This window comes from Pantherophis guttatus, chromosome 2 (genome assembly GCF_059756535.1).
Source record: "Pantherophis guttatus breed Tessera chromosome 2, ASM5975653v1, whole genome shotgun sequence".
NCBI lineage: Eukaryota > Metazoa > Chordata > Lepidosauria > Squamata > Colubridae > Pantherophis > Pantherophis guttatus.
Genome location: NC_142064.1, coordinates 54,878,071 through 54,891,690, shown reverse-complemented (window position 1 = coordinate 54,891,690; position 13,620 = coordinate 54,878,071). Strand labels below are relative to the sequence as shown.

At 37.0% G+C, this 13,620-nt stretch overlaps 1 protein-coding gene across 1 annotated transcript; it reads left to right on the top strand.

Moving 5' to 3' along the window:
- Positions 1-1,933: 1,933 nt before the first annotated feature.
- On the top strand, positions 1,934-12,885 carry PPIC (peptidylprolyl isomerase C). Its single transcript, XM_034409964.3, has 5 exons — positions 1,934-4,017; positions 8,845-8,958; positions 10,425-10,518; positions 11,208-11,392; positions 12,117-12,885. Exons 1-5 carry the CDS (start codon positions 3,907-3,909, stop codon positions 12,249-12,251), a joined length of 639 nt encoding a protein of 212 aa, XP_034265855.2. The 5' UTR covers positions 1,934-3,906; the 3' UTR covers positions 12,252-12,885.
- The last annotated feature ends 735 nt before the right edge of the window (positions 12,886-13,620 follow it).

The following is a 13,620-nucleotide window of genomic DNA, read 5'->3' as shown; positions in this document are numbered from 1 at the left end:
TCATAGAAGAAAATCACTCTCTTTCAAATATCTGATTTGAATCCCAAAGGACTATGATTTCCAATCAGTTTTCTATCAGTGTCCATCCCTTACATGTGGTGGGATTCAAAATTTTTACTACCGGTTCTGTGGGCGTGGCTTGGTGGGCGTGGAAGAAGGATATTGCAAAATCTCCATTTCCTCCCCATTCCAGGGGAAGGTTACTGCAAAATCTCCATTTTCTCCTGATCAGCTGGACTCAGGAGGCAGAGAATAGATGAGGGCAGGGCCAGTCAGAGGTGGCATTTACCGGTTCTCCGAACTACTCAAAATTTCCCCTACCGGTTCTCCAGAACTGGTCAGAACCTGCTGAATACCACCTCTGGATGTGTTGATAAACTTGACCTAGTAACTTTCTTTTCTTAAAATGATGACCATTAATAAATGCTGGCTTGTCTAATTGGTGATGGGATGTGGAAGCAAGGGATGTTAGACAGTTTTTAAGAGAGCACATATAGTTCAGTGGTTAAGGTGTTGGCCTTGAAGCAAGGACACTGTAAATTTCTAGGCCTGCCTTAGGCATGAAGAAATTATCAGCATGACAATGTTGCTTCTTTAATGTCCAGAAACATTCTTTGCTTTTAATTTTATTGCAATTTTTAAAAAGAGAACTGTAGAAAAAACAAAATGTACAAAACAAATTAAAAAACAAAGAATAACACCTGTCAAATTAGTTATGAAATTGCAGAAATAAAGTAAATGAAACACCTGAAAAACAAATCTAAACAACTAATATACTAAATTAATATTAATCACTTGTATATATCTTACATGTCTACTTCTTCATGCAATAACAATATATCAAATTGTGCATATAATTTGCCTGTTCTTGTAAAATACTATGGAAACCATGCCAACGAGAAACACTGTTATATTTGATTAAATTAAATTTTAGCAATTTAATTAAATTTTGATTTTAATTTTAAACAGACTTTTTTAAAAAGGATATACTACATATTTTTGTTCAGTTTTGGATATTTGGGGCACTAGTGCCTTTTCTATCAATATAATTTTGTCATTCTGCATGTCTGATATAACCAGTAAATCTAAAAAACCATCTGACTGCACAACCATCATTGTTGAAAAAAAAGTACTGTGATTTATGAAGCTCTATTGCTCCCTGAACAGATAGGTATGAAGCAGCGAAATATTGAATGGCAAGTAATTCTTTAAAAAGTAACAAGTAACTTTTTAAAACTCTGAAGTTAATTTTTGATCCCATGGACTGGTTCATTAAATTTTCTTAATCAGACCTGGTGGCTATATTTACATACTTCACTTTTTTGTTGCCTTATATAAGCCTATCAGTTCAGTGCATTATACAAAACCAGATCATTCATGTAATAATCATTTAATAAACTAAGTACACCGTGCAACCCACCCACTGGCCATATGAAAAAAATCAGGTGTCCATAGGAGCCAATGTTTTCATCAAGATAAAAGCAGCTCTCTTTCATTCATATGTCTCTGTGTGAAAAATCACAATGCAGATACAAAAAGAGCTTGTTTTATTATTTGTGTTCCCCCCAACCCCACTCTAGACACCTCTGCCAGGACAATTATATACCATTGCATGAATGTAAGATAAACAGTAGTGAGACCCACTTGCCTTCCATGAAGGAATGTTGACTTACTCTGAAACTCCTGTCCTTTACTTACCCCACTATAGCTTTATGAATGCCTGCTGAATAAGGATAAATAAAATTTTTGCTAAGAAGATTTACAGCTTAACATTCTGTTGGCAATAATGGTGGCTGAAAAGAGCTAGAGAAGTTGAACAGAATTACTGTGTCACAGTCATGGTATTTTTATGGGAAGGATATAATATATTACTAGAGTTTGCTGTTGAAATATTTCTTTATCTGTAAGATAAATTGTAGCACACAGACATGTTTAAAGGGTTTAATGGAAATATTGTTTATTTCACACAAAGCAGAACATAGCATCATTATATAGTAAAATATACCCTATCTTTGTACTTCATTCAATTTCAAAATGTTACAAAATCTATCAGTGTCATCTGTTAAAATAGCAACTGTCAATAAATAATTATAATTTATTTGTATGTCAAACAAAAAAGCAAAAAAGAGAAAAACATTTAAGAAAAAGATGTCAGGAAAATATCTGCAAAGAATATTACAAGGTGATTCAGTTTTGCAAAGGCTTCAACACCCAGTTCTTTTTGTCGATTCTAAGTGTTGAATTGCTTCTAAATTGTGGCCCATGTTTACATTAAACTTTTCAGGGTTTATATGATGATATTATATATCACAATCTTGAACAACAACAACTGTGTTAAGTTTACTTGTAACTTTATTGTTTGCCTGTTCTGGCCTGTAAGCAAAGGGCCAACTCCTGTGAGAGAATCTATGATAGTTAACAAAAACAAAATCTGGCTTAAAACCATGGCTGTCAGTGATTTAGACAGTACCATCTGGTTGACATTGATTTCTTTCAACATTTCCTGTTTCTAAAACGTTACTCCAGTCATCTTGGTAATCATCCTTTTGATTGTTCAGACCTTGCAAAATCCTATAGCCTAATTTATATGATATAAATTGGGCAAAAATCCCAATCAGACATTTATTTATTTCATAATGCTTCAACTCTCCCTCTCTCTCTTTCCATCTAATAAATTCAGGTGCTGAATTTTAACTAGGAAGCCAGAATCGTATTATCAAGAAACAAAACATGTTTTCAGTTTTATCTTGCCTTTAGGACCTTTACTGGATTTAAGAGACTAACAATATAAAAAGAGACAGTTTGCTGTAGTGATTAAGGTATCAGGTTAGAAACCAAGACAGCAGGAGTCCTGCCTTGGGCACAAAGACAGCTGGGTGATTTTGAGCCAGTCACTTTCTCTCAGCCCTAGGAAGGAGACAATAACAAACCACTTCTAAAAACCATGCCAAGAAATGGATGAGACTGGAATAGAAGAAATATACAAACACACACATACGTACAAAATTTGTAGGAGAAAGCTGTGTGCTAAAAATAAAATGCCGGAATCAATTCCAGAGGTTTGGAATCTGCCCTTGGCATGCTGAGGATCTTTTGTGACAAGCAGAGCAAACTAAAGCAATATTCTGAAATAAGATAGGATTCCCTCCTAGCCTGGCTAGGAACAGTCCACACTGTAACATACGCCGCAGTAGGTTTTACACAAACCTACTTAAATATGTTACGTTATTTTAAAAATATTTTAAGTTATAGGAGAAATTCACTATATTTTTCTTGCATCAGCTGCCCTAATATTTAGGGTAAAACACAATACATAATTGCCTCTGAACAAATCTAATTTGTTTCGGGCAAAAGGGAAAAAAAAGCAATAATAAGGCCCATTTATTTCATTTCAAAATCGGGAGGATAGGCTCATCCTAGAAGTTCTCCATCTTCTTGAATAGCTTTCCTTCAGAAATCGTGGGCGCTCCATCACCGGAGGCTTTTAAGAAGAGATTAGATAGTCACTTATATGAAATAGTATAGGTTCTCCTGCTTGAGCAGGGGGCTGGACTAGAAGACCTCCAAGGTCCCTTCCAGCTCTGTTCTAATTCTAATAATTCTTCTAATTCTAATGTCCACGAGTGCCCTCCTCAAGCCAACATGGTATTTGAATGACGCCCCACGCTCAGCGCCGGAGCTTCGCACGCGAGCACTTGCAGCCGGGAGCCACCGGAACCCTCCAGATTCGGCAAAGAACGCCATCCGCCGCAGCCCTCCGCGGACCGAAAGCATGGGAACCGGATTCCTTCGCGATTGGAAGCGCCGCCCGCGCCTTTTCCTCCGCGCTGCTCCTCCCCTGCCACAGTGTCAGCCGCGAGAGGGAAAGCCGCGCAGGCGCTGGGCCGTCGCGGAGAGGACTGGAGGATGGGCCGCCTGGCGTCGCGCTTGCTGCTCCTCTGCCTTTGCTGGGGCGCCTGGGAGCGCCTTCCGGGGACCGAGGCCGTCCGAAAGCGAGGACCCACCGTGACCGCTAAGGTGACTATCGCCCTGAAGCGAGGAGCCAGAGTGCAGGAGGGGATCGGTCCCTCCCTTCCCCTTCCCACCTCCCCACCCGCTGCAGAGGCTGGAAAGTTAACTTCGGGACCGTAACGCCTTCATGCCGTGCGCCGTGTTTCGCCTCGACGCTTTCCGAGGCGCTTCTCCTCGCCTCCCTTGTTTCTTTTCCGTTTTTTCTCCTCGGCCTTTTCCTCATTCACGATCTGTAGGGTTTTATAGCGTCATCTACAAAACCCCGCTTGAATTGCAGTTTTTTCCCCCCCCCATGCAGTATCAATTGTATGAACACTCGAGCTTTCTCTTTCCGCTGTGCGTTCAAGATGGACAGGGATTTTATATGTACGGGTGTAGGTATATATGTAGCACGTCTATATAGTATGTTATGTATGTGTGAGCATTTTGAGAGCAGGCAACAGAATTTCACTTTTAATGGCTGCCAGGGGGCCCATAGTAAAAAAAAAAAAAAAAAAAAAGACAATGAAGATGATCTTACCTGCACCAATTTTATATTCCTCTCTGCCCATCCCTCTTGTGCCTTCATTGACTTTGTCACTTGACCGCCCTCTTCCCAGTAACGTGTAACAGCTTTTGGGTACTGTACTGCTGTCCTTAAGATGTAGTGGAATGGGCTTGGAGGAACATGGGTGACCAGGATGGAGGCATTAGACTTTTTAAAGATTGGCTGACATTCTTGAGATGGTCTGTCATTTTATGTCAGCCCAAGAGATAGCCAGCTCAAGAAGCAGACATCACAAAGGATCACAGGAATAATACAGGTAATCCTCAAAGTTCATTTAGAAACCGTTCAAGGTTACAATGACACAAAAAAAGGTGACTTAAGACCGTTTTTCACACGACCATTGCAGCATCCCCATTGTCACATGATCAAAATTCAGATGCTTAGCAAGTGGTTCACATTTATGACAGTTGCAGTGTCCTGGGGTCATGTGATCCCCTTTTGCGACCTTCTGACTAGCAAAGTCAATGGGGAATCCAGATTCACTCTACAACCAGGTTGTACTAATTTAGCAAATGCAATGATTCACTTCATATCTGTGGCAAGAAAAATCGTAAAATGAAACAAACTCACTTAGCAAATGTTTCACTTTTGTTCAACCTTATAGCTTAAAAAATATCATTCTTGGTTTTTCTTAAAATTTGATTGCCCTGAAAGAGTAGTTTCCATTCAATTTGTTTTTATGAAATTTCATGGTAGAGGCGAGAATTAGAAATATATAGTATTTGCGAAAAACCATTTGAAACGAAGCAAAGTAGCTTAGCTATTTTTCTCTTAATTGCTCTTGCTTTGTATCTCAGTGGATTTGCTAGTGCAGGGGTGTCAAACTCGTGACAACACGGTGTCATGTGACGTATCGCAACTCCCCCTCCCCTTTGCTAAACTAGGGGTGGATGTGGCCAGTGCATGACACCCCTGGGCTAGTGTATGAATGGAGCACCAAAAAGAATACACAAATTTGTTCCTATTTGCCTATAATCATGAAACCAGTAGCAAGGGTGGTTTCAAACTATATTTTAGTAATTTAAACCCATAGGTTATTAATTGCTTCTATTCATAAATCATGCTTAGTGAAAATCTTTTACTGCTTGGTGTGAACTATGTGTGATGCAATGCTGTTGAATTAATTATTCAAAAAAATTAAACTAGTGGTTTTCTGAATTAAAAAGCAGATAACAAACATAATTTAAGCAACCCACTTAGTTGAGTTGGGATACTATAGAAATTGAATAAAGAAAGAAATATATTTTATTGTTATTAACAAATCTTGGTAAAGAGGCCTGAAGTAGCCTTTCTTTTTACTAATTGCCTAAATGTTTATATTATTCTCAAATATTGGGGTATTTAATTAGACCATTGGGAAATGGTTTGATTTCATTTAGAAATATGGGATATCGCTATGCCCTGGTTATTTAGCTGGAGCAAAAAAGAACAAAGCCAGGTGTGTTCTAACATTTGACAATCTGCAGAACTTGGGGGGATTTGTAATTCCCTTACTGTGTAGAGTTAGTCACTATAATAAATAGCAAGCTTCAATAGATGTCAGATCAGGACCAATTGATGAGGAACCCTGATTTTTCTTGAAATAGACATTTAAAAGAAAAGCATAAAAGAGTAATGGATATATTTATGCAACCTTAATATCACTTAATGTTTATACCTGTTTTGCAGCATATGCGGTTAATGTAATCATATAACCATCTGTGCTTCCAAACTCAAGAGCCCCTAACTTTAACCCCAGGTTCTAATTCTGGAATCCAGAAACCTGAATCATTTTTCTGCTTTGCCAGTCTTCCCTCCTATTCTGCTTTTCTAACATATTTATGAAAGAGAGCTTAGGACAGACATTATGAGATCATAGCCCAATGAAAACTGTGATCTTAAGAAGATTGACATTCTGGTATCAATTAACAAAGCTCATCCATCATGGCTAAATATTCTTCTGTGTATTGCTTTCTAGCCAATGGACAGTCAGTGAAGCTTGAATCTCATTTTATAAATACTTTAAAACACAGCCGATCTCACCATCTAAGTGACTCTGGGCAGTTTACAAATAGAATCCATGAAACCGTATAAAAGAGACATACTGTATTTTTCGGAGTATAAGACGCAGCTTAGTTTTTGGGGAGGAAAATGGGGGGGGGGAATCTGCCTACCAAGTATTCATCTGGCTAGTGTCCTTAGTCTGGTCAGCTTCAGCACATTAGTTTGCTGGTTTTGAGTCCACACACGCATTTTTTATCCCCTGCTTGGGGATAAAAAAACAGCTTCTAAAGCAGCAATGAGAAAAGCAGGCAAAGCACGGAGATCGCTTCACTCGCTAGCGCCTCCGTTAAGGCTGAAAAAAAGCTTCTAAAGCACAGCTGAGAGTCAGAGGGAGGGAGCGCAAACAAAGCACACCGAAGATAAAAAAAGGTTCTAAAACACAGCTGAGAGTCGGAGCCCGTGGAAGATCACTTCACTTTCTATTGCCTCCTTAGGGCTGAAAAAAAGCTTTGAAAAAGCTACTGAGTATAAGATGCACCCAAATTTTCAGCCTCTTTTGTGGGGTGAAAATGCATCTTATACTCTGACAAATACGGTCGTTAAAAGCTAAATTAAAACAAACAGAAGGACAAACAGAATAAAAACAGTCAAGTTAAAAGATGGCCTTCAGCCCTTAAGGGGTGAGTCCTCATGACCGCCGTCTTCGATCCTTATGCCAATTGGCAGAGCTAAGTCTACATGCTGTTCCAGAAGATCAAAAGAATGAGTGCCAACCACACCTCTGGGGGCAAGATATTGCATTAAGGAGGGCAGTGGCAGAGACGCCAGCAGTAAAAATTCTTTAATTGATGGGACTCATCAATTAACTACTCATCCTGCCTGATGGGATACACTGATGTAATTGGGACAAGATGGTTCCTTGGGTAACTTCTTAGCTTTCGCCAGGACCATGATATGTAGGGAAGACAGGCAGTTTTGAGAAATAAAACTATATGCAACATCCTATGTAATTGGGCAGGATATGTATTCACTAGGTAACTGTTTTTTTATTGTCGTTTTAATTTTTTTTTAAAGGGAAAGCTGGTAGTAATGTTTTCCCTCTCTAAATCATAACATTTAAACTAAGTAGTTGTGTGTTAAGTGAAAAATCATTATCACTTAATACAGGTAGTCCTCAACTTACAACAGTTTGTTTAGTGACTGTTCAAAGGTACAACAGCACTGAAAAAAGTGACTTATGACCATTTTTCAGACTTACGTGCATTGCAGCAGTCCCATGACCGTGTGATCAAAATTCGGATGCTTGGCAACTGGTTCATATTTATGAGAATTGCCATGCGATCAGCTTTTGCAAACTTCTGACAAGCAAAGTCAATGGGGAAGCCAAAGTTACTTAACAACTATATTACTAACTTAACAACTGCAATGATTCACTTAGCAACTATGGCAAGAAAGATCGTAAAATGGGGCAAAACTCATGTAACAAATGTCTCACTTAGCATAGATTTTGGGCTCAATTGTGGTGGTTAATAATAACTGTAATAACTGAATATTTATTCCTTTAATAGTGAACTTGGATTGCTTGACTATTGATAGGAACCAAAATGGAACCACTGAGAAACATTGAGAAATAGGGCTTTTGATGCAAAATGATGAAGTTTGAAAAAGTTTGTTCTTTAAAATTCTGTTAAGTGGATAAATCCAATACCCCTTTACTACCCAAATGCATTGAGAATTGAACATTCTGAATAGATACATAGTGTTGAATCTTGATTAGAAACTTCAAAAACAATAAAGGAAAGGATTTATAGTTTAGAGTATTGTGAAACATGGCTAGATATTGAAGAATATTTATGTTAGGGAGTCAGGAATTGTTTGGCTCTATGGCTTACTTATAGTTATATTTCTTAACTTGTAATTCACCTGATACAGCCCTGAAATCACAATATAGGAAGGTTATAAAAGTATAAGCCTTGGTTTACAAACATGCATAGTTAGTGGTGGAAAACAAATGTAGCTAATATTTCTTTATATTCAGAAATAGGTAGCATGAGACTGATAAAGTGGGTATTTCCATCTCCATGCTATAAATATAGTCCAGAGAAGTGGGAGAAAACATTGAGAAGTGATAAATCAAGAGGCTTTTTCTGCTCAAAGATCGTTTGAAAAGTTCCTTCTACAACTTGAAAAGCACATTAGAATACAACTGTTTATCTTCTAGTAAATAACTAATAAATAGCCTAGCCTAACGATGATATATCATATTGACAGTGATTCCTTTTTCCACTTTTGAAAATTTCCAGGTTTTCTTTGATATACAGATTGGTGACAGAAATGCTGGCAGAATTGTAATTGGCTTGTTTGGAAAAGTAGTACCCAAGACAGCAGAAAACTTCATTAAACTTGCAACTGGAGAGGTAAGAGCTTTTTTAAAAGCATTGTTTTCATATTTAAGAGAAAAGAAATATGTGTACTTACTACTAGTATTAATTTTATCACATGTCTTTATTTATCTAATGTCAGTAGTGATTGATTAGTAGCGATTGAGCCATTATTTTCTAGTGATAAGCAAAAGTTCAAGTTTTCCGTTTCAGTTTAGTTTGATGTCTTGAAGGTCCTCCTCCAGGCCTGGCTGGTTTGGTGCAGAGGGAGACCAAGCTGGTTTATCAAGCCCCCAAAACCGGTATTGTTATTTTGTAAATAGTAGAAACTAAATCGGTATATTGTAAATCGGTATTTTGTAAATAGTAGAAACTGGTTGTTATGGAAGTGTAGTCATCAGGAAAACAGTAAGCCTTTCCCTTCAGTTTCAATGTGATATTGTCATATTTGGTCACTGCATGGGTGCTTTGGCAGGTTACTGTCAGGAACAATTCTTTTATCTTTCTTAAGTTTGGAGACCTTTAGAGGAATGATCTCCAGCTAAACCTTTCAGCACCAAATTTATAGAGGGAAAGGAAAAGAGGATCTTGTCTGACCTCATGTAGAAAAGTAAAAAAGTCGAAGTCTTAGAATGTGCAAAAGTTGGCTATAGAACCACAGCCAGCCCAAATTCTCAAGATTTTGCTGTAGAGAATTATTTTCTAAGATTTTCTTTGACGGCAGGATTCATTGCTCAGTCTGGAGTGCATGTTAGGTTTTGTTCCCATACTTGATTCGCAAACAAGCAGGAGTCCTTGGTTCTTTCTGAAGTTGGTTGTTTTCTTGCAGATGTTTCATTACCCAAACTAGGTAGTACCATTGGCACTGATATTAGCAGACAGCACCAAGAACCCCTCATTTAACCCTGAGATAGAAATGTTTTCCTTTGTTGGTTTCAAACAAGCAGTTATACATTAGGCATTCAAAAATTTCCTGTTGGTTGATCTTTAAAAAAAAATATATCTAAGGAGATCATACATCATAGCATCAAGCAGCAGTATCATTATAAGTTTATAATCATACAAATGTTGATTCTGGTTGGCCTCTTTTGGGGAGGAACCCATAGGTAAATTCCTCTTACTGAAAGAACCGTGCTCTGACCTCTTTGAGAAAAATGTTTTTTGGGTCTGATGGCTGTCAAAGGCACAGCATCCAGTTCACCAAATAAGAGAGTCAAGTGGCCTTCCAAATTTAATAAAATACAATGAATGAGGAAAAATGATGAACATTCAAGATAGAAATAAGAAGCATGGCAGTATTGAATCTCATATAGAAAGGGTGGGTCAAAATTAAGCTTTGGGTGGATGTAGATCTGACTATCACTAACAGATATTCTGATTTTTTTTTCTCATTCAAATTAAATGACCACACACACAATAGTTGTCTTGCTAAATATTTAATTGCATGCATTGTTAATTGTAGTAACTTTACTGAACTGAAACTCTGTCATTTTAAATTCTAGAAAGGATTTGGTTATAAGGGAAGCAAATTTCATCGCGTAATCAAAGATTTTATGATTCAGGGAGGTGACTTTACAGCTGGAGATGGTACTGGAGGTAACACTGCTTTCTTTAGACAATATTCATGTTGCGAGGTGGTTCAAATACTTGAAGACGTGCCTTGACTATTTTAGACCCTGCCCTTTGGACCATCCTTCAGAGATTAGAATGGTCTCAACTTTATTGACCTGTCATGAGGCTTTAAAAACCTAGCTGTGTGCTCCTGAATTAAGGGCCTCATTTCTTGGCTTCACTGACAATTATTACGATAATTCTCTTGGTTGCTGTACATGTTTATTTTTGACAGTTTTGTTTTAGCATTATTTGCTACCATTTACTTAATTGAGATGGAAGATTACAGAAATTAAATATAAATAAATGAATAAACAAACCACATTAAAGCTATATCACATGTACCATTGTTCAACAAAATATATATCTAATATGGCATATTATAAAAATAAAAACATTTTTCTTTAAATATATCCCACTATAAAAAGGTTGAACTGTGCACCATCCTGCACATATATGATGTGCTATGTATTGAAATAAATATCCACACACACACATATCTATTCATACTTTCAAATGTTTGCTTGGCAGCAACTTCCCTTAAAGTAGTCTGACTACACGCTTGAAGACATTTTGCATAGCTCTACCAGCGAGTATCCTGTATTGTAAAACTTTCTAAACAATGCTTTTATAATCTTGCTTCTTCTGATGAAAACCATTATTTTGTTATCTAGGAAGAAGCATCTACGGAGATCGGTTTCCTGATGAAAACTTCAAGCTGAAGCACTATGGCATTGGCTGGGTCAGCATGGCAAATTCTGGCCCAGACACTAATGGCTCCCAGTTCTTCATTGCTGTAACAAAGCCTGGCTGGTTAGATGGAAAACATGTAGTATTTGGAAAAGTCATTGATGGAATGGTAGGTAAATCTGCAATGCTTTTATTTATTAGCAATAGAATATTGTTCTGAGTGTAAGTTTCTTTGGTTCTAAAAGTGTATCAGTTGCATATTTCTAGTGAAAAGTTAATGATTCTTAGAGAACACATCCTCTTATTGATGGAACAAGGGCTGTGTAATTCCCTAGCTGGTGAGAATTACCTTTTGTTTTATTTTCAGCATCAAGCAAGAATTTTTTTACCCTTGTTCCCTTTGCAAAATATAAGAAGGGGTTTTAATTTTATTATTTGTCAATAAGATTGTAAGTCGTACAGTGTTCATATTCTTTTGATGTTCAGCAGTTTTACAGAGCTACAGCAAAGGAGACAGCTTTCTCTCAAATTGAGTTTCTTCTAGAAAGCAAGCCCTACTATTACATCTGATCATAGCTGTGACACAGAGTTGATTTTTTGACTGAAAGGCCATTTATGTAAACAACTTTGAAATGAGGAATTAAAGGAGTTGTTTTATTTTTTTTTCTAGTCCCTTTTTTTCTGAGTACTTTTGTTATAGAAATCACTAGGACAGAGAAACAGATTGCATCCACGGTGATGAGCAGGGATATAAATATATAATATTTTATATTTAGCGATATAAAGCCTCTAAAATGAAAAATCTCACAAAATTTAGACTAGAGCATGTGTCTTATTTGTTGTGTGTTTCATACCTGGTTTTTCCTTTTCATCAAAAGCCACTCTCTCTTTAGTCCGTAGTACATGATATTGAACTTCAGGCAACAGATGACTATGACCAGCCTCTTCAGGACTGTGTGATCATTAACAGTGGAAAAATAGATGTAAAAGAACCTTTTGCGGTTGAAGTAGATGATTGGAGAAGTTGACAGAAATAGCAGCATCTGAGCTGCAATCACTTCTGGTTATCACTGTGTGAGGCTTCTATCAGAAAATACTTTGCAGAGACTGTACAACTTGACCTTGCAGGTAACAGAAAATACCTGGGTATTAAATGAGGAAATGCTATGATATTCTCTTTCTAGGGTAAAACATTTCATAGGTGTTGATTTAAAGAGATTGACAGAGATGTATACACTGCAAATGTTTATAGCCCCTTGTTCTTTGTTTATTAGTATCCATCTTACAAATATTTTTAACATCTTTGCCTAGTAATTTTAAAATTTTGAACAAAAACCCTCCTTATTCAGCTGGCACTTCTATAAAACATATTGTGTGGATTTCCTAATTTATGAATCTGAAAATAGACAAGGAAGAATTACCATGTAATTGAACAAATTATACTGACATGACAAATACCTTGCATCATACCTTTCAACAATACATGGATATCATTTATTAAAAGACTTCACTTCCAACTTTAAATTTTGAATTTGTCAAAATGCAAAATATGTTATTATTATAGTTACATATTATTTTTTATAATTTTATCATTTAAACCTTGTTTACTTACTTTATGTACAAATATTAAACCACTGGTGAAAACCGTCTGTTTTAAAGCAATGCTCTATTTTGTCATACTTTTTTTTTTTTTTACTAATCAAGACCAATTAGTTTTAAAAGATGTAAATATATTTTCGATATCTATACCAACACAATAGTATTAACATACACGAAGACAAGAATATCATTTATTGTCATCAATTATTTTCCATATTTCTGCCCATATTCATTACAAACTAACAATAAGAAGAAAAACGTGAACACATCACTATTAAACCAATTCAGAGTGAAAAGGCTTGACCATAAAAATCTAGACTGATTTCAAGATAGTGGAAAAATGTTGGGGCTGAATGAAACAGGGAATTGAATTTTGTTCAGCATTGGAGAAAGTTCTCTCCTGGGTGACAGGTAAATGGACTTCAAAAGATGAAGGTATTTTTAAGAAGTCTCTTCTTGACAGGTTCACAGTATTTGGATCTGAGGCAGGAAAGCTGCTTTGAAGAGGATGTGAATGTACTGTCTGCACCTGCTGTTGCCTCTTTGAGCAATAATATCTACCGCTTGATAAGGTTTGACAGTATCTCTGACAGAGAAGATGGAAAATCCCCAATGGCATTCAGGAAGTCATTTTAACATTGGTTAAAGTTCATACCAGTGGCCAACCTAAAGCTGCACAGAGAATCATCTGCCAGGATAACTGAGAGATAGGAAAACACCTCTGACTGCAACTGTATTTGAACGGCGTAACTAGAACATGCTCTGCTGTGCCAGGTACCCACTGGCACAGAGTCATAA

What these genes read in the sequence shown, in the direction of transcription:
- PPIC (XM_034409964.3), top strand. Translation starts at nt 3,907, where the DNA reads ATGGGCCGCCTGGCGTCGCGCTTGCTGCTCCTCTGCCTTTGCTGGGGC. An exon ending in TTAAACTTGCAACTGGAGAG is followed by an intron (nt 8,959 to 10,424) that starts GTAAGAGCTTTT and finishes TTTAAATTCTAG; the next exon opens with AAAGGATTTGGTTATAAGGG. An exon ending in AGCTGGAGATGGTACTGGAG is followed by an intron (nt 10,519 to 11,207) that starts GTAACACTGCTT and finishes TTTGTTATCTAG; the next exon opens with GAAGAAGCATCTACGGAGAT.